The 24,208-nt window shown below is 37.4% G+C and overlaps 1 protein-coding gene across 4 annotated transcripts in view; it reads right to left on the reverse strand.

Moving 5' to 3' along the window:
* Positions 1 to 2,369: 2,369 nt before the first annotated feature.
* The window catches only part of map1aa (microtubule-associated protein 1Aa), a 296,824-nt gene continuing 274,985 nt past the window's right edge, over positions 2,370 to 24,208 (reverse strand). For 3 of the 4 annotated variants that reach the window (XM_039773374.1, XM_039773371.1, XM_039773375.1), the window contains 3 exons: positions 14,495 to 23,186; positions 8,257 to 8,489; positions 2,370 to 8,068 (listed from right to left, as the gene is read on the reverse strand). In XM_039773374.1, the coding sequence (XP_039629308.1) occupies positions 7,913 to 8,068; positions 8,257 to 8,489; positions 14,495 to 23,186 (9,081 nt within the window). In that variant the 3' untranslated portion in view covers positions 2,370 to 7,912. The remainder of the gene's footprint in view (positions 8,069 to 8,256; positions 8,490 to 14,494; positions 23,187 to 24,208) is intronic. The other variant, XM_039773373.1, reaches the window with a different exon arrangement.

Consider the following 24,208-nt stretch of genomic DNA (forward strand, 5'->3'; position numbering starts at 1 on the left):
ACCACCAATAACTGAATGTTGACTCCTAAGAGTAACCAACAGGTTGTTATTCAACGATCCAAGCAACCTGGTGGGAGTGAACCGGACAATCCTATGCCTAAAACAGGAAGAAGCTGTGCATATATGCATTTAAAAGCCAATAAAAAACTTTCAATTCTGGTACAATACTGGTAGATATAGGCAACTGGTGAACGGTCTTGTGAACAGAAGACGTGGCATTCTATACTTTCTGAAGGAGTAAAATTCATATCTATTTGGAAGATTGGAAAAAAGAACAGAATAATCCTGTCCAGACTACTGGAAACAAAGGCATGAACAGGTTTCTTGCTGTCAGCCCTAGTAAAAAAACTGTACACTTTAGAAATGAGAATATGCAGTTTTGCAGATATTATTAATATAAGCATTAAAGCTTATATTGCTATCAAAGATGACTCCTAGATTCATGCCTGAGATCTTTGCTTCTAAAGAGAGTACATTAAGCCTGTATGTTTAATGTATGAGCCTCACTGCCAACTATAAGAAATTCTGTCTTTTAAATGTTTAAGATCAAAGGATTATGGGACATCCATCATTTAATAGTATCAATGAAGTCAAACATAAAGAAAGCTAAGTCAGGTACAGGTATCAGAGACAGATATAGCTGAATGTCATCAGCATTCTACAAAATTAAACACGGAACGTTGAATAATAACAGCTATTGTTGGCATATATAGACAAAAAAAAAACAAAAAAAAAAAACAGGTCAAGAATCAATTCCTAGGCAAAACGTCTGGACATCACATAATGTTAACGAAAATCCATACTGACAATTGGTAAATCTAGTGGTTTCTTACTAAGACAGTCTGACATCTGTCTTGAATTACCACTTAAAAACTGTTTATAATTAAAAATAATAAAGATTTCTGCAGCATAACAGGATTCTTACCAGCAAGTATGTGTAAGAAAGCAACACTTCATTGGCCAGGCCAGTTTGTGTTAAGAGTTTCAATTGTGTGACACACCATTATTTACAGTCTTCTTTTATATATCTAGTCTATCACTGGTGCATCTATCATCTCTCCTGAATTTAATGTAGTTTTGTTCCTTTTACTTTCTCAAAGGCATCAGTTAATGTTTACTCAACCTTTGCTTGAGAATCTAATCCAAGCTATGGGACTAGGCACACTGGAGACAAGAAAGAAGGTGTTATTAACAGTTGTTTTCAGAATTAGACCTGCTCTGTTACTTCATATGAGACCATATTTTTAAACAGATTTATGGTTTTATATTTAATGGTCTTTTTGGCACTCTGGGCTATGCAATATAATGTGTAAGTGGTGATCTGAAAGGAAAGTAGCATTGTAACATATTAAACATTATTGCTATAACCTGTGTCTCTTTTTCAATTGGTTGCTCACCGTGACTCCTTGTTGACCTGCTCTAAAACTTAGTTCAATGATTCTGAACTTCCTTAGGGTTCATAAAAAGAGTTCCTGACAGAAAATACTTTTTCATTGTCAGTCCTACTACAATCTGTTTGGCTATTTAATAAGATAAACTACTAAATGCAAATGAGGTAGTCAATGTGTGAATGAATTGTTATGATCAGTGTCAAACTCCATAATTAGGGTTTATCTGTAATTTTCAAACAGAGTGGACAAGCAATTCAGGCACAGATTAATTGCTGATAAAGAGTTACAGAGCAGTGAAAACCTGCTGGTACTTAGGCTCATCTGAATCAGGGCCCCATTCCAAGAGGATCATTATAAGCAAGCCTGAATGCATAGGACAGAAGAAATAATAAAGGGGGCATGGAGGCTTTGTATGTTCAAATGTGTCATACTAAAGGGGCACATGACACAGCTGCAGTTGCTCGCAGTAGGGGACATTTGTCAATTCCATTGATCTTTCAGAACTGCTGTTTGTTTTCTCTGTTAGCACCAGCACTAGATCAACCACACACTGCCTGTAATAGACTAAAAAATGAACTTTTCTGAGTAGAAGATTTTGCAAGCCAACATTCACTTTTCCTTAAAAACCTGTAGACCCTTTATTACATGGTATGGATATTCAAGGTTTAGAACCCTTGAAACAGACTACATTAGAATTGAAAAGTTAGAAGTCTCAACATTTCAAATCATTTTATCCTTGCATCCACAAATCATACAAGAAATTTGTTCATTCACATTACACAGTGTACTGCTTTGCTTCCTGCAGGTTCAATACATAGATCTTACCAGGAATCGAACCTGGGTCCCAGAACTGTAAATCAGAACAGATACAACTGCACTGACATCTGAAAATTAAAAAGTAAATGATGTACCATGATTGCTGCACGTTTCTTATGTGAATTGTGTAATCCATTTTAAACAAACAGACAATGCAAGAGGTTTGAGTTTCAATAAATTGATTTTATTGGTGATCACCAGGCTGTTTCCCTGTTACAATAAGTTTGCAGTAGTTCTATCTTTATTTCAGATTAAAGAGAGATACAGAATATTGCACACAAAATATTCGAGAAACTAAAATATTAATACAGCGCAAAAAGAATAACTATCACAGCGCCTTCTTTACAATACCCCACGGCGGAAAAAGAAGCGCGGCAAGTTAACATGTGCCATTTCAGTACCATTAATACAATTTGCTGATTTTTTTTAAATATATATATTTTTTTCAAATAGTACTTTATTCTTAGTTTCCTTTTAAACTATTACATACAGGATTATAACTTATAAGAGATCACATGCAGAAACAAGCAAGGCTCATTATAATGGTCTGTATGTTTATCCATCAAAAACTTTCTGGTGGATGTTTTTGAAAAATGCAGTTGTAAGCTGATTTTGCACGAGTATAACTGTGAGGTACTAATGTTTTTTATTTCTCTCTTTATTGAGCAAGAAAAATGTCTCTTTAAAGGTAAAGCTTGCTAAAATGATGTATGTAGTCTGGAAAGGTTGATTACTCACAATGGCAGATGGTTTCATATTCTTATTTCTCTCAATGGCAATTATAGTTAATGGATTTTTTTTAAATCTACCTTTTAGGGACAGTCCTAGTGAACCCCATAAACAATGATTTCCATCAGATTTCTGCCTGAAAAATAGATCCAGATAGAGAATTTTCTCAAACATTCTATTTAATATATATTTGAAATATTTATCAGTTTTCTGAAGTATACAAACAGACAACAACTATAAAGTAAAGAATATTTGCACACAGATAGCAAGAGCACTATAAATTAGAATATTTCACATTCTCTCTTATGTCCACCACTGTCATCTTAAACACAGCAGTGTCAAGCCAGTTTTTTTTTTGTTTAATCACTGCATGTGTGTAATTTACTGCTCCAACTTGACAGTTTTTAAAATATTGATCTTTTTATCTAATAACAGAAGAAATGTGTATTGAATGTTCTTTCAGAGACAAATGAGGACGTTGTTTTATTATTAGTGCATTTTCTTATGATCTAGTTTTTGTATATGTTGTAAATTTTCCTTAGTTAACACAAGAAATGACAACCAGATTTATTCAATGTGAGCACGTGCATATCACTGTTAAGGCCTCTGGATGCCCACTTGTTTTAAATTCTTAGCAATACCAGAACAAAACATTCTTCTCTGGATACACAAAAACAATAATACAAAAGACAATGTAAACAAAAAATGTAGGATACAAATTAAATCTGTAAACAATCAAAATGAACTAATGTAATAAAAAATGTGCTAGATAGCCAAAAGCCCCTGCTGGGGCTGTGACACAGTAGCTTACTATGACAGAGTGAGCTTTTCCCAGCAGTGCATTTCATATACTATGCAAGATTTAAATGTACAAAAATTGCAGAAGTCTTTACAGTTATCACGACAGCAATCTCTCTTTCTCTTCTCCTCAATCTCCAAACCTCAAAAGTTTCTTTTTCTCCAATAAATAATTGTGAAATGACAACTATGAGCTACTCTGCATAACACAGAAAGGCTCCCTGGGATAAACAGCAGCTGGACACAAATGTCCAAATCAAATAGCTTTAACGTTAAATATTTTCTAAAGACCTCTGTTACCTCTATAAAGCAGGTATTCTTCAGATAATACCTTAAATAGAAATATTCAATGAGATCTAATGTTATTTCATGCAAGAAAAAGCATATTTTTGATATAAGAAAATTGTGATGGGAAGCCCTTCCGTAATATCCAATGGCACTATTAAAGTTGTGAAACAAATATAAGCAAAACATGGCATCCCAGTAGATTTAAACATAAATGACAAGAAAAATATCTACATCACACTCATGCAAAATTGATAAGGGTGATGTAAATAAAAACAAAAAGGCATACACCTCTAGTAAGGACCTTGTGCTGAATTTGAAAAATGCAGGCACTGAATAAAAATACTGTCAAAAATTAAAAACAAATAAATATAAAATATAAATTAGCAAAATAAAGCATACAACCTACAAAAATTAGTCAAAAGGCTCTAGTGAAGGGAAAGATTGTAAATTAATTATGTACAAATTGCCTTTAGCTGATCCTGACCTTATCAGCAAAAGAAAACTCAAATTTCCCCATCAAACACAAATAGGGAGAATAAATATCATTTTATCATTGTAGAGTACATTACCAAAATGAAAAAGAAACAAAAAATTTAAATAAAACGTTTTTTGAATTGGACATTTTGTGTAACCCAGTCTGCTCTTGGCATCTCATTTGCTTTGAACATAATTGCTTTCTGTGATATTTGTGTCTTTTTTTCAAACATCTTAAATTGTAGGATAAAAATACTTACATGCAGAACAGCAACAGACATTTACTTAATGATTATGCACATGAATCACATACAAAAGTTAGCTTCCCTTGTTTGATCAATGTGAGGTAGCAACTATAAGAAAGTGGACGTGCCATAGGAGATCTGGCTATTGTATTGTCATGAGATCAAGACTTTAGGCTTTCCATTTTCAGTGGCACTGAAAATTATACATGATTCTGCTACAGCTGTGGATAAGGGTTTTCACAAGTATTTTTAAAGTGCTCTAAGATATTGGTATTGATGGAAAGTACTAGAAAGATGGAGTCAGAACCAGTTTAAAGGTACTCCATATGAAATATGTAAAGGTTTCTTAGTTAAAAGCTAGCTGCAGAACACTCCAAAAGGATGACATCTTAAAAGCCCTTTTCTTTTGTCTTTATCAGGGCTAAACTGTTTGACTGGTGATAAAATTTGTGTAGCACTTAATAATATGCAATTCTTGAAATCAGAAGGCAAATATGCAGCCTAAAATCAATGTGTACCAATACACAATTCAGTTTATACTAATTAAAATATCAGAATAGAAACTTAAAGCAGCAAATAAAAAATAAACCTTTGCTTTGCAGCTTTATTAGTAACAAGGCTTTGCTAAAATTCATTTCCATTAATGCTTAATTTACAGAATGAAGCTAGTGATTTACAACATGTCTCATAAAAACAAATAATAAGAAAATAAAAATTACTATTTATATTCCAATTGAAATAAATATACAATTCATGTTGTGTAGATTTATACATAATAAGATCTATATTGAAAAAATAATTTTATTAGTAGTGCTGTTGAATGAAAAACGTATCTGACTAATAGAAACCAATATTTCTAGGTATATGTTAAGGTATGTATGAAATTAAAAAAAAAGTTCATTTTATGTAATACCTATATCAAAAATTCTTCCAACCCATTAAAATCAAGAGAGCAAAGCCCTTATCTAGCTACTCATCTTTACTATAATATAGTTAAGAGAAATTATTGGCTATGAAGGTCATGCCCTTGAGTACTATGAATTGGGTTCACTGTGAGTTACGTACCAGTCTAGTAAAATGTTAATTTTTATTCTTAAAAGTGAAAGTAGGAAATTTTATTTTCTATATATTTTACTGTAAAATCTTGTAGAGCCACAATTAAGGAGTTAAAGAAATATTTTAAAATTTAATTTACAATTATAATTTTACTGATTTAATATATTATCATTGAAATGAGAACAGGCAAAAATATAACGCAATTAGCCAAATTAAATGTAAAGGAAGATCCAGAAATTATGTGTTAATTACAAATGTAAATGATGACTAGACAGGCTTTTTAAACAAGAATGTGAGGTTCATTTGGGCTTGGGAAGTTCAGCATGGAAAAAAAAAACTGTCCACACACACCTTAATTGGATATAACTTCACATCAAAAAGACTTAAACAGCAGGTTTTATGTTAGAAAATGAAGACACAGAACTAGAGAAGACTGTGATGAAACAAAAAATTTCCAATCTGTACAATAATAGTCACATCATCTGATGTATGATATTTCATTTTTTTCCATGGAATATCAGCATGCAGAGGAAAAAAGAAGCAGATTCCTTTGAATGGACTTAGTTATACAAAGGAGCATATTTCTGTGTCATTGAAATGACCAGAATTTTAAAATGATAAAATAACAGTAAAGAATTGGTATTTAATTACAAACCAGCATTGTAATGAAATCTTTCATGCAAAGCATGCCAAAGTAAAAATAACACAGGAGAAAACATGCTTTGCTTCTTTCATCATACAATCAGATGCTGCCTGGCATTATTCTCACTGAGAAACAGGCACAAGGTTGTACGACATGGTACAACCTAACACTACATCAGGTTAATACAAATGTTTCTTGCTTGTTTTGAGTTAAATTATTTCAGCTTTCTATAGTTTACTTACTTATTTTGAGATTAATGAGTTAACATTCCCATAGTTTAAAAAGTGTTTACCTCAACATCAAAACCTTATATTGCATTTACATTTTTTAGTTTCTGACATTCATTTTTTCAAATAAAGACGTGCATATTACAGGACATGGTAATGAAACAAATGGTGGCATACACCTCTGAGCGCTGGGAAAAGCAAAAACAAAACAGTAAAGTCAGTTGCTTTCCCAGTCTGGCTGGAAATGCCTGATTCTGCAACAATTTTCAGTTCAAAATGGAATGTAGATTAAAAACTCAGTAATAAGATGAGGTCATGTGCTTTCAACGTGTAGCTTGGAGATGACACTGTTTTTAAACAGCCACTTGGAGTACACCAATAATTTCTAAATTCAAATGACTTTACCGTACTTGATAGTTGAAGGTATTACTGCCTCTTTTTCTGGCAGTGATAGTGATATGAACACCCAGCCCTTCAAGTGCTGTACTGCTAAGTCAATCCTGCATTACTTGTGCTTTTAATTACTAATCCTCTATTTTTTAACTTTTTGAATTATGAATTACAATAGCCAAAGTACTCCGGTTCTGAAATCTAAAACATGTAATCTAGGTACATTTTCCTAGACAGAGGAACTCCTCTAGTTAAGAGTATATCAGAGCAAGCCTAAAAGGCTCCATGACACAGGATACAAATATACGAAACCTGGATGTAAGTTCACTTATTGTTTCATTATAAGAAAAAAAACGAAGCTCTTGCAAATCATACAAAGAAGACAGCTTGATTACTGGTAGTCCTAATAGACGGCTTTTTCAGTACTCCTTTAGTAAACCACAGACAATTAAAGACTATTACTACAGCAGCGTAACAAATTTGTTTAATTGCTTCTGTGTTAACCATCACACACAGTGTGGACAGATGGCTAAACAGAGATGTGTAGAGACTGTTTTGTTCTGGGATGCTCTGACTTCTTTGGAAGCTTTTCAAAGTCTGTGTGATAAACATAGATCTGGAGACAATTGGCATTCACTTCATCTCGTCTGAATTTTAGGATTCTCAAATCAAGTACATTATTTGGCTAGTTCTTTTGGAAATCTATCCGTGTGAGTTTTTGAGGAATGATATACTTTAGAGGCTGGTCCAAATACAAAGTCAACTGGGATGTGAAAGGTTGAGGCAGAGGAGAGAGGGATTGAGAGAGACAGAAAGAGAGAGAGGAGATAGGGTGAAAAGAAGAATCCATGAGACTCAAAACTCAATCTTGCAGGCAGGGAAGGATTCATCCTGCATGACCACCGTGCTGCTGCTGGCTAGAACCATAATGTTTAATTCTTGTTGTTTCTCATGAGTTTGTTGATACCATTCTCTAGTAACTTCTGTGTCATGTGTTGGTATTAAAGTAACCTGTAGCAAAAGAGGCTATTATTAGTATTGCCAAATAACGATAAATGTATTGTCTGACTTTTTGATATATTTAAAAGCTCCACAATTAATGAATGTAGGCTCTTAAAACACTGACACAACTGTTTCATTTAAAACATACACAAATATTATTTTTGATTCTGCTCATTTATCAATTCAATATTATTTACCTGCAAATTGTTGCCCCACTGAGACTTTCCCTCGAGCAAAGCATCCAGGACACTTCGACTAGGTTCCCCACTGCTGGAATCATTGCCGCTTACTACATAGTAAGCTGCACGAACCCGTTTAAAGAATTCTTGGTCTACATTCTTGGCACTGCAATGATTAGGTATATAGGCCAGGTCAACATATATTGGGGGACCTGGAGGAACACCTGATGCAGACTTCTGAGAACTGGAAACTGAAAAAGGAAACAAGTGACAGTGACATGAGAAAACATTACAGTAGGTAATGAGAAAAATACAACACCAGTGAACAACCACAGAATGTCCTCAAAGGCAGTACAGAAATCCCATTGAATTATTCTAAGTGGTATTTTACATTTTAACTATCGGCTGGTCAAATAATTTACAATATCTGAATATAAAACTATGGGGAAAAATGCTGTTTCACGTTACATTTCCTTTATTTATAAAAACACACGACGAGTTAATGAAAATATTCAAAACTAGCCAACCCGCAGCGTACCAAACGCCACATAATCTGGCCGATTTTTTAATGATTTTTAAGCACTGGGAGAAAATTAACATTTGAAAAATTGGTAATGTAATAAATCAGCAAGAAAAGCAACATTGTAACAATGCATGGAACGAACCAACACACAATCGTCCGTGACTGAAAACTGGCGGACCGCCATCACGCCTTCTCCTGCCAGACGGAGGGATGGGGGTGCATGGCGCTCAGGCATGGAGGGTGGAACGGGAGGAGAGGAGAAGGATGTCTATTCCTCTCCCTCCGTCATGCTAGTCTGCTGATTTTCATTGCTCTGTGCGGTTCTGGCTGCTTTTCTCTATATAATCCACTAAGACACCCGTCTATGGTAGTAGTGAGGTGGGAGGGGTGTGTGTACAAAGGGTAGGGACGTAACCAGTGGAAGCGTATGAGTCGCACTTAGTGGGAATTCCATGGTTTGCAGCCCAAATGGGGTTCAACGGCTTACCTACGCCTCTCTGTGCCGGGTAGACACACGCTCAATCTCATGCATAATTATTTATTGAATGCTAAACACTTCTGGAAAGACACGGTTGTCTAAAACGGGTGGTGTGAGAATAGAACAGTAAGTGAATGAAAAGATGGAACTCTGGAGAGAACAAAATACAACACAATAGTGAACCTGCGGCATAACAAACGCTGCATAATTATTTATTGAATGCTAAACACTTCTGGAAAGACACAGTTGTCTAAAAAGGGAGGGTTTGAGGATACAACAGAAAGTGAATGAAAAGATGGAACTCTGGAGAGAGCAACATATAATTGTTCGTGAGTGAAGAAGACGCATGTTTGTTGCGGATGCGAATCGCTGTATGCAAAACAGTTTGCTATGGTGCACGTGGTCGTGCGTAATAACCAAAAACTCGGTTTTTAAAGACTGCTTACTTCATTGTGTTTTAACCTCAGTTGTAAAGGATTGTTTTAAGGATCCCATGGGATACCTCTCACAAACCATTTTACACTCTGCATATAGCGATTCACCTCCGCGAGAAACATGCCTCTATGAACAGTCAACGTGGCTTGGAGGTGCATGTAGCCTCTACGACAGACGAATATAAATGACGCCGGTTTTTCTGTGTTGTCGCGTCCGAGTTGGTGGGCGTGGCTCTGCAAGTTGTTGTCGTATCCAATGGTCTTGGAGTTGGTGGCCGTGGCTCCTTCCTGCGTGCGCCATAGGTGTCTTACTTGTTGGCGGCTTAGTGAATCCACGCCCCTTCCGGCGTGCTTTCCATGGGTGCCTTGCCTTAGTGAATTATATATATAGACTAGCAAAATACCCGCACTTCGCAGCGGAGAAGTAGTGTGTTAAAGAAGTAAAGAAAAGGAAACATTTTGAAAATAACGTAACATGATTGTCAGAGTAATTGTTTTGCGTCATGAAGTTGTTGTCATCTAGCTGCATCAGAAAATGTACCACGACGTCTGACACGCCTCCATTTTAGTGTTTTCTCACAGCTTGGATTGCTGCTGTTATAATCGGTTTGAGTCTACATACAGTATATATATATATATATATATATACACACATACATATATACATATATATACACATGCATATTTTCATATATATATATACATATATACATATCTACATATACACACATACATACACACAGGTATATATGTGTATATATATATATATGTATGTGTCAATATGTGTGTGTATAGCTTTGGTCACTGAGTGCAAGGGAGAAATAATAAAATGTAGTCTATAAGTTAAACAGTAAAACATTAACGTTTTAAGAAGTAAAGATACACTGAGCACCAGTGGAGTGGTTTCGGGTAAGCTACATTTTAAAGCCGGTATAACATAACAGGTAAGTAGTACTAACAGCAGCTAAAATGTATATGGATCATCTCTTGGTAGTTGATCCCTTTTGAAAGGCGCTACACGACGGCTGTGGTATAGAAATTACATTTTCTATGTGAACGTCCAAATTTCTGCCTCCTCTGCGGTGTTAAGAGAGAAAGGGTTTGGTTGGGGATAAAAGGAAAAAAGGTGTAAAGAAAGGAAACTTGCCATTTTCTTTAATATAGTGTAGAGAGAGGTCTTTGCTGACGATATGAGCGTCACGGTGGGTCTCGTGTAGACTGGAGAGACATGTGCCTTACCGGCATTACCAGCAATTAAAAGAAAATCATTTTTGTGTCCTCTGCAGTGTTAAGAGAGAAAGGCTTTGGTTGGGGATAAAAGGAAAAAAGGTGTAAAGAATGGAATCTTGCCTTTTTCTTTAATATAGTGTAGAGAGAGGTCTTTGCTGACGATATGAGCGTCACGGTGGGTTTCGTGTAGACTGGAGAGACGGCCCTACCATTAACTGTCCAGGATGGCACTGTCGGTCCTCCACTCCTGTGCGTGTCTTCATAATCCGACCTGACGACCTCATAATCGTATATGTGTAAAAGAAAGTGCGAAGCGCCTCAATATTAGTTTGCCGCGGTCTAGAAATGGGATCCCGTGTTTACAGTTGTCTGGGCTATAGCTCATGGGAAGGGGGAAAAAAATGAAAAGTGTTTACTTTCACTTAAGGCAGAAGCGCAGTCAGCGTCTCAAAGGCCGGCACAGATACGCATGCGCCGGCTGCCTGACTTTTGTAGTATTTTTGCAGTGCAGGAAACGCCACTTTTTGCAGGCACGTTCACGTGAGCAAAACTCTCCGCGCTCTTTAGAGGTCTTGCTTTCTCTGCGTACTGCGTTCATAGTCAGTTCACGTGAGCCGCTCGGAGTACATGAATCGAAGCTTCTGAGCTGTGCCTGTGCTATCTTGTGCAATCTTGCGATGTCCACGGCGTTATTTAATGTTAGCTAAGACCCGGCACTTAAAAGTTTCTCGCTACAGCAATTTTAACTCCGTTACAAAGTGATCCAAAGTCTCATTTATACCTCGTGTCTTCTCATTAAACTTGTATCTCGCAAATAAAGGATTCAGCGTTTTTCTTCAGCGATCTTTGGGGACTCTTCCTTGGTTTAGTCCTGCGAAACTACTTGAATAGAAGACACTTTTAAGTCTCATGAGACTACTTGCATGACACACCCTACTTACAAACAAATTCTTGGAGACACTTTTAACATCCCGTGAGACAAAGAAGTGAGATACAGGCTTTTAAACGATCATTGCGCAGCGCAACATGCAGATCACGCAGCACGTCGCAAGCAGCAGTAGCTGCTGTACAGGCTTTTAAATGATCAACGTGCAGCGCAACATGCAGATCACACAGCACAGCACAAATGATAGCTGGTTTAAAGGACAACTGCTGTACAGGGTTTTAAATGATCGTTGCGCAGCGCGACATGCAGATCAAGCAGCATGCCACAAGCAGCAGCAGCTGCTGTACATGCTTTTAAATGAATGACGTGCAGCGCGACATGTAGATCACACAGCACAGAACAAGCAGCAGCAGGCCTAAAGGACAGCTGCTGTACAGGCTTTTAAATGATTGTTGCAGAGCTCAACATGCAAATCACGCAGCACATAAGCAGCAGCAGCTGCTGTACAGGCTTTTAAATGATCGACGCGCAGTGCAACATGCAGATACTGCTGCACGGCACTAGCAGCCCTGGGAGGGGAAGGGGGGGATAACTCACTTACTACAGCTATATTACTGGCAAATATCAAGAAATAAAAAATGAATGAAATGAAAATAACAATCTCTTTTAATTGTATATCCTGATAACCAAATCCCGGGGGTTGGCGAGTGAAGCGAGCAGGGAGAAGAGCCCCCTAGTTTTACTAATAATTGACAAAATGCAGACATGAAGTGTATAATGTATGAAGACTGAAGTCCAAATATCAAATAAACACTTTCACAAAAGGTACAAGTATAACAAAACAAGTGCGCTTTTATTCAAGAATATAACTGAAGATAAAGAAGTTGGCTTAGAGTGCATGCCACTGACACAACTGCTTGGGTGGTGCAGCAGTAAGAGTTGCTGACTCATAATCAAGAAATTGCTGGGTCCACCAGTTACCATTTTGAGTACTGGGCTGCTATTTTTATTTCTATTATATAATAAAAACATACATTTGATTTGAATCTGTAACAGCCGGTGTAAATGTATGGTACTAGTAAAAGTTAGCATTTTTTTTTCACTTTTGAAATGTATGTATGAAAAACATTTGTTTTAGCAACGTGTTTACACAGATCATTATAGGCACGGAATACACATGAAATGTATGTATTTTAAATGAGAATATTTTATTTACACTTTACAATTCTAGGCACCTCACTCCCAGATACTGTAAACCATTTGAGCACTGAAAATATTCTTTGTGACTTAAGCTGCAATGGTGGGGGGAGAAGGGAGGGGGTGCTGTAGGGGTGATGGAATAGCAGGCTGCTTGCTACTTGTGGTGGTAGACACATTTACAACACAAAACATGTTGACGGAGACGTGCGAAACAATTTAAGGAGGATTACAAGTTTTTTTGTAGACTTCAGGGATTTTAGTGTTAATTAAATAACACAACACTCTGAAATCCACTTAATCCACCTAAAGCATGCATGGATCTTGGCAGGCAAAAGGCAGCTCTGGATGGAATGTCAGTCCATCACAATTCCTAATCATACATAAACCTATGTTCCCCAAATAAACTAACCCGCATGCCTTTGAGGATATGGAAGGAAAACTGAAGTACCCAAAGGAAAGTCCATGCAGATACAAGAAAAAGATGCAAACACCCCATACAGACAACAATCAGGTGGATGACTCAAATCCAGGACTCTGGAAACATAATTTAGCTGTGCTAACTACTATACTAACGTATAATCATGAGTAAATAGTATTTTTTGTTAAGTTTACTAAGTCTCTTTAATATATCATAGTTTTGATGCGCTTTTCCACAATTCAAAATTAGATAAGCTGCTCTTTAAATGACGAATGTTAAGGCCTTGTTGCTTTGACACTAAAACATTTTGTTCTTATCAATTTAAAATCCCTTGCCCTGAGAACCAAATGTAAGACCACAGAAAACTTAGATGTAAGATGTTTGCTCTGGCCTGCTAACAAAAACACAACCGTGTGCACTATTTAAGGAGCATATTTACACTGTACATGCAGCTACCATGTTGGTTCTCTGTAAGCTGTTTTAATTTTATTGATTCGTGGACTGCAACAATTACAGTAAAATCAAACTGTTACATAGGATGACTGCTGAAGGTATTATACTTCTACAAGTTTATAAAATAAAGTAAAACTGTGCTACAACCCTATTAACGATAATAATAGCCTTAACTTTAAATGTACAAATGTTAAATTAGCATAAACATAAGCAATCTGTATAAATATAAATGTAAAACTAAGCTCTGACAAATGATGCAAATAATCACTCTGCTTATTTTCTAATTGTTTATAAACATTACAGCAGAAACTGACAGATTTGCTTTGCAGTTTCTCAAAGCACTGTATAATTTTCTGCCACTGTCTAAATTAGGCTATGTACTCCCTCATTATGTTGTTTGAACCTCCCATTCAAGTTTATGCTAAAGTTAACTGACATAGGATTATTGGGCTAATAGTTACCATTTCGAACTGGTCTTAATACTCATGTGAAGCAGCTTGTTCTGAAAAATTAATTTATACCAAAAATTGTTTAAACTGGTCCCATTAACTATATTTAAATTTCAAATTTATTTCTTTAAAATATGATCAATTAAAATGTTACTACAAATCATTTAATATATTCATTAATGTACCTGTGTTATTTTTAATACCATTGACTAGACCACTCCCCAGTTTATGTCCTGGACTTGATCTGGTCACCTCATCCTTGTCTTCACCTCGGGAACCTTGCATGTCAGACATATGCAATGACTTAGAGGTCTTCTCACCATCCTTTTTTCGAGCTGAAGTTGTCCTCGGTGATTTTTCAATTGAGTCTTTAGCAGATTGTGGCTGCTTGGCAGGAGTGGGCGACCTTTTTCCTCTAGTATCTGTCTTCCGACCAGGAGAAGCAGATTTCGATTTGTTAAGTGGTTTTCTCAAACCTTTATTGTTTTTCATGTCTTTTTTTAGCATTCTATCACTGCGATTCACTAAATTATGATCATTTAGCAATACCTCTGGGTCGATCATGCAAACATCAGGGTGTGGAGGATGTGGAAAGGGATCCATTAAAGGGGCAGGTGGAGGATCATGCCCTCTTTCTGACCTGGATACAGATGTGTGGTGATTGCTCCCTCCAATAGCTGCAGACTTGTCGACAGGCAAAAACTCTGCATCCTCATCAGAATCCATGTTTGCATCTGCAGTGATGGAAGGGCACTCCTCTGTTTCTGGAGGGACATCAGAATCTGATTGGGACGGAAGTGACTCACTAACAGAGGTAGGTGGAGTATCTTCCCCAGCTGTTGCCAGACCTGCAGCCATGGCACCTGGAAGATGTTGGCTATCATTATCTCCATGGTGACCATGAGGATGACCATGATAATGGTGCTGATGTAAATGCCTTTTTGAAGAAGAAAGTTGTTTATGATCATCTCCTTCTTGGGACTGTTCACTTCCTTCATCCTCATCATCCTCCTCACTAGACAACCTGTGAGGGCTGGGATTAATGAAAGATGGTGAAAGCTCTCCTTTTCTGTGCTTGTACTCACAAGAGGAAAAACCTATGGATGAAGGAGAGAAGGATGATGTGGCACCCATGCATATATCAGGTGGCTCTTCAGAATCCTCTCTGGGTCTATCTGATGTCTCACTATAACATAATGAGGAGAAACTATGTTCAGCAGAAGAAAGTGAAACTGGACGAGTCATCCTTTCACTTGTCCTTTCCTTGTCTTCCTTACACTGTACTTCACTAGAATGAAAAGGTGAAGCTGGAGGTATTACCTTTTTCCCGTGCTCTACAATGCACACAGAGGCACTGCTTTTCTCTTTTTTCTTTTCATCTTCTAATTTATTTTCAGGTTTTACATGAATATGGGAAGGTGATTCAATGCTTAACACTTCTGGAGCTCCAAAGGGCACTACTGGTGGACTCATGCTTATTTCTGTTGGCCCATTTGCCTGAGAGGCTTGCAGAGATGGTTGCGGAAATGAGGACAGCACATCTGGAAGGTGACTGGATGTATCAGAGCTTAAGCAAGGGGAAGAAATTCCATAAAACCCCTGTGTTTCCTCATGTTCAAGAACATTCTGTTCTACTGGCGCAGTTGGTGGTAATCTTTGGCATTCAACTCTACAAGGCAAGGTGTTGTCTTCAGTCTCATATAGATATGTCTCTTCCTCAGCATTATCAGACTCCTCATAAAAACATTTCATTCTGGAATCGGCAGGCAACAAAGGTGAAACATCAAAAAGACTTCGTGTTTGATCTTCTTTAAAAGAAGACTCTGAATGGACAGAATAAGACGGAATGTTCTGTGATTCAGAACACAAGTCAGATTTTTCACTCCAGTCAGAACTTTTCTGGTGATGCTCTTTTTGTAATGCTGTTGCTTGTAAAGTTCCCTCACATTTCATGACAGAGTCATCAGATGCAGTAAAAGATGAAGGGAAATGTTTAAGCTCTTCAAAAGGACTTGGGTCAGAGAAAGATTTTGTAGAAGCTACCTCCTTGGAAACTTCTAAATACTCATCTTTTAATAAGGCATCTGTACTAGAAATAGGTTTCTCCTTAACAATAAGGTTTTCTTCTGTGAAGGAGGAATATTCAAAACAAGCACTGTCAGTATCTGATTTTAAGACTTCAGAGGAAGTGGTAGGTGGAACTTCAAACTCTTCACCAAATGGTTGATAAGATGACTGAGTGATAGATGCCGATGACATAAAATCATATGCAGAAGTGGAAGAAAAAGCGGCTGAAGATGAATTGTAATCAAGGTCAGAGGATGAAAACAAATCATTCTTGTTTTTGCTTGGAATATTCCCTGTTTCCTGTTTCTCTGTCTCATTCTTTTTGTTATCAAAATAATGATCTTCACTCAATTTACTATGTGAAAAACCTTCTAGATCTGTTGTTTTAGTTTTCGGTTTTTCATAAGATATTCTTGGTTGACATTTTTCACCACCAGCATTATCCTCATTATCACTGTATGAATTATCAATGCCAGTCGAAAGCTCTTTTACGTTACTCTGACAGATGTATGTGTAACTGTCTGGGTGAAAAGATGCTGTGCTGCTAGGGCTAAATTCTGATTTTTGTAAATTGTCTATGACTTCATCCTTTGTACTACTACTGCTACTAAAGTGTTCAAAGCATGATGATGCTGATGTTGGCTGTTCCTGCATTCCAAATCTATAATCTGTCGGGTGATTGTCTTCCATTATTGTTTCTGAATATCTGGCATCCACATATTCTGCTGAGGAGATCTCATGCATATATTGAACTGGGGCATCAGTAACTTTACATTCTTTCTCTGATTTCTCCTTGGCACCTTTCTCTAGATCAGAATCACTTGCACTTTCTTCAGATTCTCTTGGTTGCTCTCCCTCCTCCTCTTCTTCATCCATACCCCTGATTTCCTCTTGTTCTAGAACAGATCCTTTTACGAAATAACTTTCGCTAATACTACAGTCAGCCTTTATGGAATAGTCTGTGGCAGAGACAAGAATGTTGCCATCAATGTGTTGCACTGAAGATTCAGTGTAAGATACAGCCCATCCCTGACTATCTTTTTCTGAGAAGGCTTGATGAGAAACTGGAGGCTTCTCTTCTGAAGATAAGTGGCAGGGTGGAGACTGGGATGATAATGGCTTGTCATTTTCTAGTTCTTTGTGCTTCTCCATAGATTTCTCTGCAAATTCTTTTTCATTTTTCATTTCTTTATCTTCTTCTGTGGCCTCTTTCTCTAGTAGATGTTTTGTTGATATAATGCTTTTGGAACTCTTAGCCTCTACTCCCCATTCCACTAAAGATGTTTCTTTTTCAGTTGGGTTCAGATGTGAATCATCTTCTTTTTTTAAAGGGAAGTCCTGCCTAAAGCCAGTTAAAACTGGAATTTCTGAACTAATATATTTTCTTTCAGGTTCAACAGGCCTCTCTGCACCTGCGCCTGTCTGCACCTCTTCCTTTTCCATATAGTGAATTGGTTGCTTTTCTTGCCGATAGGTGGAACTAGAAGAAAACATATCCTTTTGTATGCTTTTGTTATCATAGATTTCGGTATATGTAAAGCTCTTGTCATCTGGAAAAGGGGTTGGTTCTCTTTCCTCCCTCTCCTCCTCTTCCTCTTGACCCTTTTCACGCTCTTCTTTTAGCTGTTCTGTGTAACTCTTTTGTTCCAAGCTATAGAGTCCAAAATGTGAACCTTTTTCAGATTCTGAATAAGTAACAGGAAGATAATCAACACGATTAAATGATACTTCTGCTTCGTGCTTGGAAGTAGACATCTCTTCCTTAGTTGAAAACTTTTCTTCCAAACAATATATTGCAGAAATATCTTTGTTTTTATCTATGTTTTGAACTGCAATATTCTCATCAAGAAAAATAACTGCTTTCTCATTTTCTGGCTTAATCTCATGTAGACATTCATCCACTTCCTTGGGCATGTTGGCTTTGACATCCTTCTCAACAGAATGTAAAGTTGTATCTTCAGCAGTATTAGCTGTATCTTTGGCAATCTGCACTATATCTTCTCTCTCAAAAATGAAAGAAGAAAAGGTGGAGGAGCTACCAGGAGAGGCCACCTCTCGTGGTGTTTCCTTTTCTTTCTTTGAAAAAGCTCCAGATTCTTCCATAAAATATTCAGTCTCTGAAATTGTTTTTTCTAAATCATAGGTTATTGAGGTTACTTTGGAAGGACTCACTGTATGTGTGTAATTCTTTTCAGACTCTGGTAACTCACTAGTCTCGGGCACTTTGAAAGAATCAGGAAGACCTTCTCTCTGTAAATTAACTGTCATTTCTTCTTTTGAAACATTTGAATTCTGTAAGTCAGGTAATGAAAAATCACCTTCATATTTAGCATAAGATAAATCATGTTCCACTAATGGAAACTGGCAATGATCAAGCTTATTAGAAGCTGGAAATAAGTGAGTCTTACTAGCAGAAAAGTCAATTTTTCCAGTTTCTAGAGATAATGGCCTAGACCCTGCATCCCCAGAACATTTAGCATCTTCTTCCTCATCATTTTCAATCTCCTCTTCATCAGAATATATACCTTTAGAATTACTTTCTTGACCTATGGTGGGTTCTACCAACTGTTTCTCAAACGTAGCGTCGGTTTGAAGGTAAGGAGTTTCCACACCCTTTACATATTCTTTACCTGACAATGACTTTGCAGTTATAGATGCCTCTAGTTGCTGCAGCTTTTCATCCTTTAGTGATCTAGTTTCACATGTGTATTCTTCATCCAGAAACTGACTCTCCTTTTCTTCTATTTCCTTTTTTTTGTTCATTTCAAATTCTTCATCCTGTTCCTCAAATTGCATTTTTTCTATTCCATGGAATAGAGCCTTTTCTTTAGTCAATTCACACACCTTGACATTCCCATCTTTTTCTAATGGTGATACTGCATGAACAATTTCCATGGAAGAGTGAAATTCAACAACATCTGAAAGATCAGGCTTTATGATCTCTTTCCCCGGTTCTGAAGAGACAGGCACGTCTTTATCCGCATGTGTAAAAGGATGCATCATGGTTGAGTCCTCCAATACAGAAGTCATTGAGTCTGAAAAACTATCTCTAAGAAACTCAGACACAGGATAATCTTTAACTCCTTCCTTGTCATCTTTAATAGTTTCATTTGTATTAATATCTTTTTCAATAATATTTTCTTCTCCAATGATGGTCTCATTTTTTTCATCAACTGGGGATTGATGGAAAGGTGTGTGCCCTGCACTAGTTGGACCAGACTGTGTTGGAGATGCCATTTTGATTGTGCTCTCATCTGGGCTAAGGCATCTTTCTTCACCTTCAATAAAAGAGCCCGAATCTAACATTTCATGATGACTGAGAGTAGGAGAAAATGTTTTAGAGGATTCTATAGGAATAGTGTCCTCTATATAGACTGAAGAATCCTTGCCCTCCATTTTCAGAGGGTCATTCAATGACTGACCTAAATTGTTCGTTGCAGTGGGTTGAACTGATATATCAATGCATTTGTCAAAATCAGTTTCTTTTTCTTTCAGCAGCAGTGGTGAACTGTAACCCTCCTGGATTTTTCTAATAGGCATTTCAACATTGGGTGTTTGATCCTCATATTCATCCTCTTCCTCTTCATCCTCTTCTTCATGGACTTGCATTGTCCTCCCTGCTGCATCTCCTTCTGCAGCTATAGGCTGAAACTCCTCAGACGGAGGAGATTTAAAGCACTTGTCTTCTTCTAGTGATGATGTAGGAGAAATAGTTCCAGCTGAAGGTAAGTAATCTCTTCCCTGTGTGGCTTCTGTATGGGAGGAAGATGGAATGCTGTTGACAGTGTCTAACAATAAAGAACTCTTCCCAGTTTCTTCAGTTTGTGGAGCTGTCACTGATGCCATGGACTGGTCTTCCGCTACTGAGGTAGCAAAAGAAGACAGTTTGTCACATTCAGTAATTGAAGTTGCAGATGATATATGCTCCTCTTCTGCCAAGGGGGCAGCAATGATATTAGTAGAATAAATAGCTAAGGTTGGATCCTGCACAACCATATAGCCCTTACTGGCTAAATCAGTTTCTTCCAACAAAGCTGCAGCTTTCATCTCTCTCATTCCATGTATGCTGTCAAAAGAGCCAGCCACATCTGGCACAGAGATGTCATATGAACTAACCTCATAACGAAGATGTGGTATCCTGTCTTCTGTCTCTTCATGTATTTCTTCGTCAGAAATAGTTTGTTCAGTTTCAGAATAACCTGGGATTGTTTCATCCTGGATATAAGATATCTGTTCAGCAGCTGTAGCTCCACGAACAGTTGCACTGATAGCAGTTGTTGGTCCCGCAATATTAGATAAGTGTGCATCATCATCTTCATATTCTTTAGTAATAAATTTCCCTTCCACATTTTTACATTCCTGGACCTTTTCTTTTTCTAATTCTTCAACTTTAACCTTAGTTTGATCTTCACTTATGTCAATAACTTCCTCTGCCTCTTCTAATTCAGCTTTTTCAACAATTTCCCCTTCATCTTCTTCATCTTCCTGTTCAATTTCTCTTTTTTCTATCTTTGCAGTTTTTTCCATATATTTCTGAACCTCATCTTCTTCCTCATATTTGCTATAAACCATTTCTTTTTCTCCTTCCTCCTCTTCTCCCATCCCCATGTCTTCATCTTCTTCTGTCTCCTCTGCTACTATATTGTCTCTTTCTTCTCCTTCTTCTTCTTCTTCTTCATCCTCATCTTCCCCTTCCATTTCTGCTCCTTCATCTTCAAACTTTTCCACTACTGCAACAGGAACATAGGTGTCTTTGGTCCGTGATATATGACTCTCTTCATGAGGGGATTCATTTTCTCCATCTGTAGTAGTAATCCCTTCATCTGGAGACTCAAGAGGTGGAAACTTTGAATCACTCATGCTTTGGGAAACAATTACTTCCTTTGTGTCTTCTTCTTCATGAGGAGGGCTAAGGATCTGGGAGTCTTCTGTAGCACAGCCATTTACTTTAAGAATATTTCCTAATGTTTCTGTTTCAAATTCTGATTTCAACACCTCTTCCTGCTTTAACTCTTCAAAATCTTTAGTAAGGTCTTCTGGGGAGGATACAATAGATCGGTCCTCCACATTCAATTGTTCCCTTGTGTCAGATTCATGTAATATTACATCAGATTCAAGAGCAATTGGCATATTAGGTTTTTGCTCAACCACCTGATCCTTGGAGAGTTTGAGCTTGTTTTTATCTGTTTTAGGCTTGCCAGGTACTTTTGCTTTGTGCAAAGTTTTCCTTACCTCAGGGGTAAATGGTTTTAAATCTGGTTTTGTTATTTTTTTCAGTTCTGGCTTGGAAGTTTCTTTCTTTTTCTCTTCTTTAAGTTTTGACTCTTTTTTATCTTCTTTTTTGGCAGTATCCTCTTTCTTTAGATCCCGTTTTTCCTTTTTGATCTCCTTCTTCTCTTTGTCTTTCTTTTCTCCCATCTTATATACCCTGTCCTTGGTATGTTTCTTGATCAACGTTTCCTTTGATAGTTTCTTCTTTTCTTGTCTAAAAGTATCAACCGCTTCAGTTTTGACCTTGGTTGTCTTTGTGACAGATTTATCAGTATCTTTAATTTTCTTCTCTTCCTTTTTCTCCAATTTGTTTTCTTTTTGGGGCTCATCCTTTGATTCAAGACTTGTTATCTCCTCTTGAACATCCACCTCTTTCTTGGTTACCTTTAATGTAGGTTGTGGTTTTGGTGAAGATTTTAAACTTTCCTTGCTGTCTGCCCTTTGTTTTATTTTGGTCTGTTTTAGAACAGGAGGTGGTACACCTGAAGAAATGTCCTTCTGAGTAGCCACTGGATATCTCAGGAAATCTAAATGCTTCAATTTCTCCAGTCCTTCCAAAATTTTATTTTGTGGAGCATTTCCTGGAAACAACACACGAATAATCTTTTCTGTGGGGCAAGCTGGGAGCCACACAATCAATGCTGTGACGGATGTCAGATAAGGGACAGAAATTTCCCCTTCTTTTCCATTTGGTAAAACGATACCAGTTTTGGCTTTACTGTTACCTGCCCATTTCTGCATTAGGAACTGCATCTCTTTGCTATCCTTAACAGGGTTTAAAACATACATATCAAGTCTGCCTACTCCCATCTTGTGAAACAGAGTGAGGGGCTCAATGGTATTGCTGACAACCCTGTAAAGAGGCTCATATTTTATTCCTAGTCTGCTAAGATACTGAAGAGTAAGAGAAGCTTCTTCAATGCTTTTCTTTACTTTCAGAGTAGATTCTGGCATTCGTAGCTTCTCAGGGACATTGAAAAACACCACCCCTAGCTCAGGTGATATAAGATTTTTCATCCAGTCACTGTAGGTGGTGGAGCCCTGAGACTGCTCCTCATCTTGCTCAGCAACCTTTCTCTGCAGTAGTCCATTAATTCCAGGTAGGTTGTCTGCTCCTATATGGGTAAGGAGGATAGAATCAATCCGATCCAGGTGGCGAACCAGTTTCCAAAAACAAGACTTCCTTTCTGAGCCTCCATCCACCAGAATGTTGAAACCATTAACTGCAAACAAAGCAGAGTCTCCCCTCCCTCCAGGGAAGATATAGCAGCAAGGTTTAGATAGCTTCAGGAAACCACCTGAAGTAGGAGGCTCCAGAAGGTCAAAAGGTGAGGGCACATCAACAGTCTCTGAGATGTATTCTGTGAATTCTGAGACACCCTCCATCACAGGCAGCACAGGGTCAGAGTTTAATCGGAAATCCAGAAATTCCCGAAAGTGCTTGTGCTGCTGTCCAAGGGAGCTCCAGTCTCCTTCTCCTTGACAGGAAACTGTTAAACAAGCACGGTTCTTGTCGTCAGCAGGGAGGAGTGCTCCTACCTGCAAAAAAAAAAAAAAAAACCAGATCATCAATTTGATCCATCTCAAGTTTTACCCACTCATACATTTTCTGTACTATTTTTTTACTTGGAGTTATGAGCAACCAATGTATTTTTCGAACATCATTAACACTAGAATTATCAGAGCCTACGAGAAAACTCATAAATCCTTTCTCACCTCTCCATCAGCGTCTTTTGTCCTGTAAATGTGTCGATAAGTAGCCTGGTATCCCATCCCCCCGCCCACCGCCGCAGTTCAATTCGCAAAAAAGTTTCTCTGCTCAGTGTTTATCTTCGAGTGAAGTGCTGGAACTTTATAGGGTAAAAAAGTACATCAGCATTTGGAATACATACATTTCATGTGTGTTTCGTGTCAACAACAATCTATGCAAAAACGTTGTTAACACAGAAACGTTTTTCATGTTTTAGTATTTAATTAATTGATAAAATATAGACATGAAATGTACAGTATAATGTTTGACGCCTGAAATAAAAACTTTCACAAAAGGTAAAAGTATAACAAAACAAGTGCACTTTTATTCAGGAATTTAACCGAAGAAAAAAGAAAGCAGGTTACGGTAGGCAGTTGATACGACAGCTTGCGTGGTGCAATGCTAAGAACTCCTGGCTTCCAATCAAGAGGTTGTGGTTTCGATATCAGCTGCTTTCCAAATTTACCATTTTGAGTAATGAGCTGCTCTTATTGTTAATATCATACAAGAAAAACATACATTTGATTTGCATCTGTAAATTTATAGTACTTGTGAAAGTTAGTGGTTTTATTTTCAGTTTTTATTCTCTCACTCACGTTCAAGCTCCCACACACACACCACTCCCCCAACAAACAAACTTGTTTTGTTACACCCCCTCTTTATTTGAAAACCGTGTCAGACCTTGTGCATGAACGAGATTGGGAAAACTGTGGACGTAGATATGAGTGGTGTGCATGACTGAGAATGACTGTGGATGTGATTTTTTTTAATTTAGTTTTATTCTTGAGTGTTTCTGCTCATATACATATAT

The sequence above is a fragment of the Polypterus senegalus genome, chromosome 12 (genome assembly GCF_016835505.1).
Source record: "Polypterus senegalus isolate Bchr_013 chromosome 12, ASM1683550v1, whole genome shotgun sequence".
NCBI lineage: Eukaryota > Metazoa > Chordata > Cladistia > Polypteriformes > Polypteridae > Polypterus > Polypterus senegalus.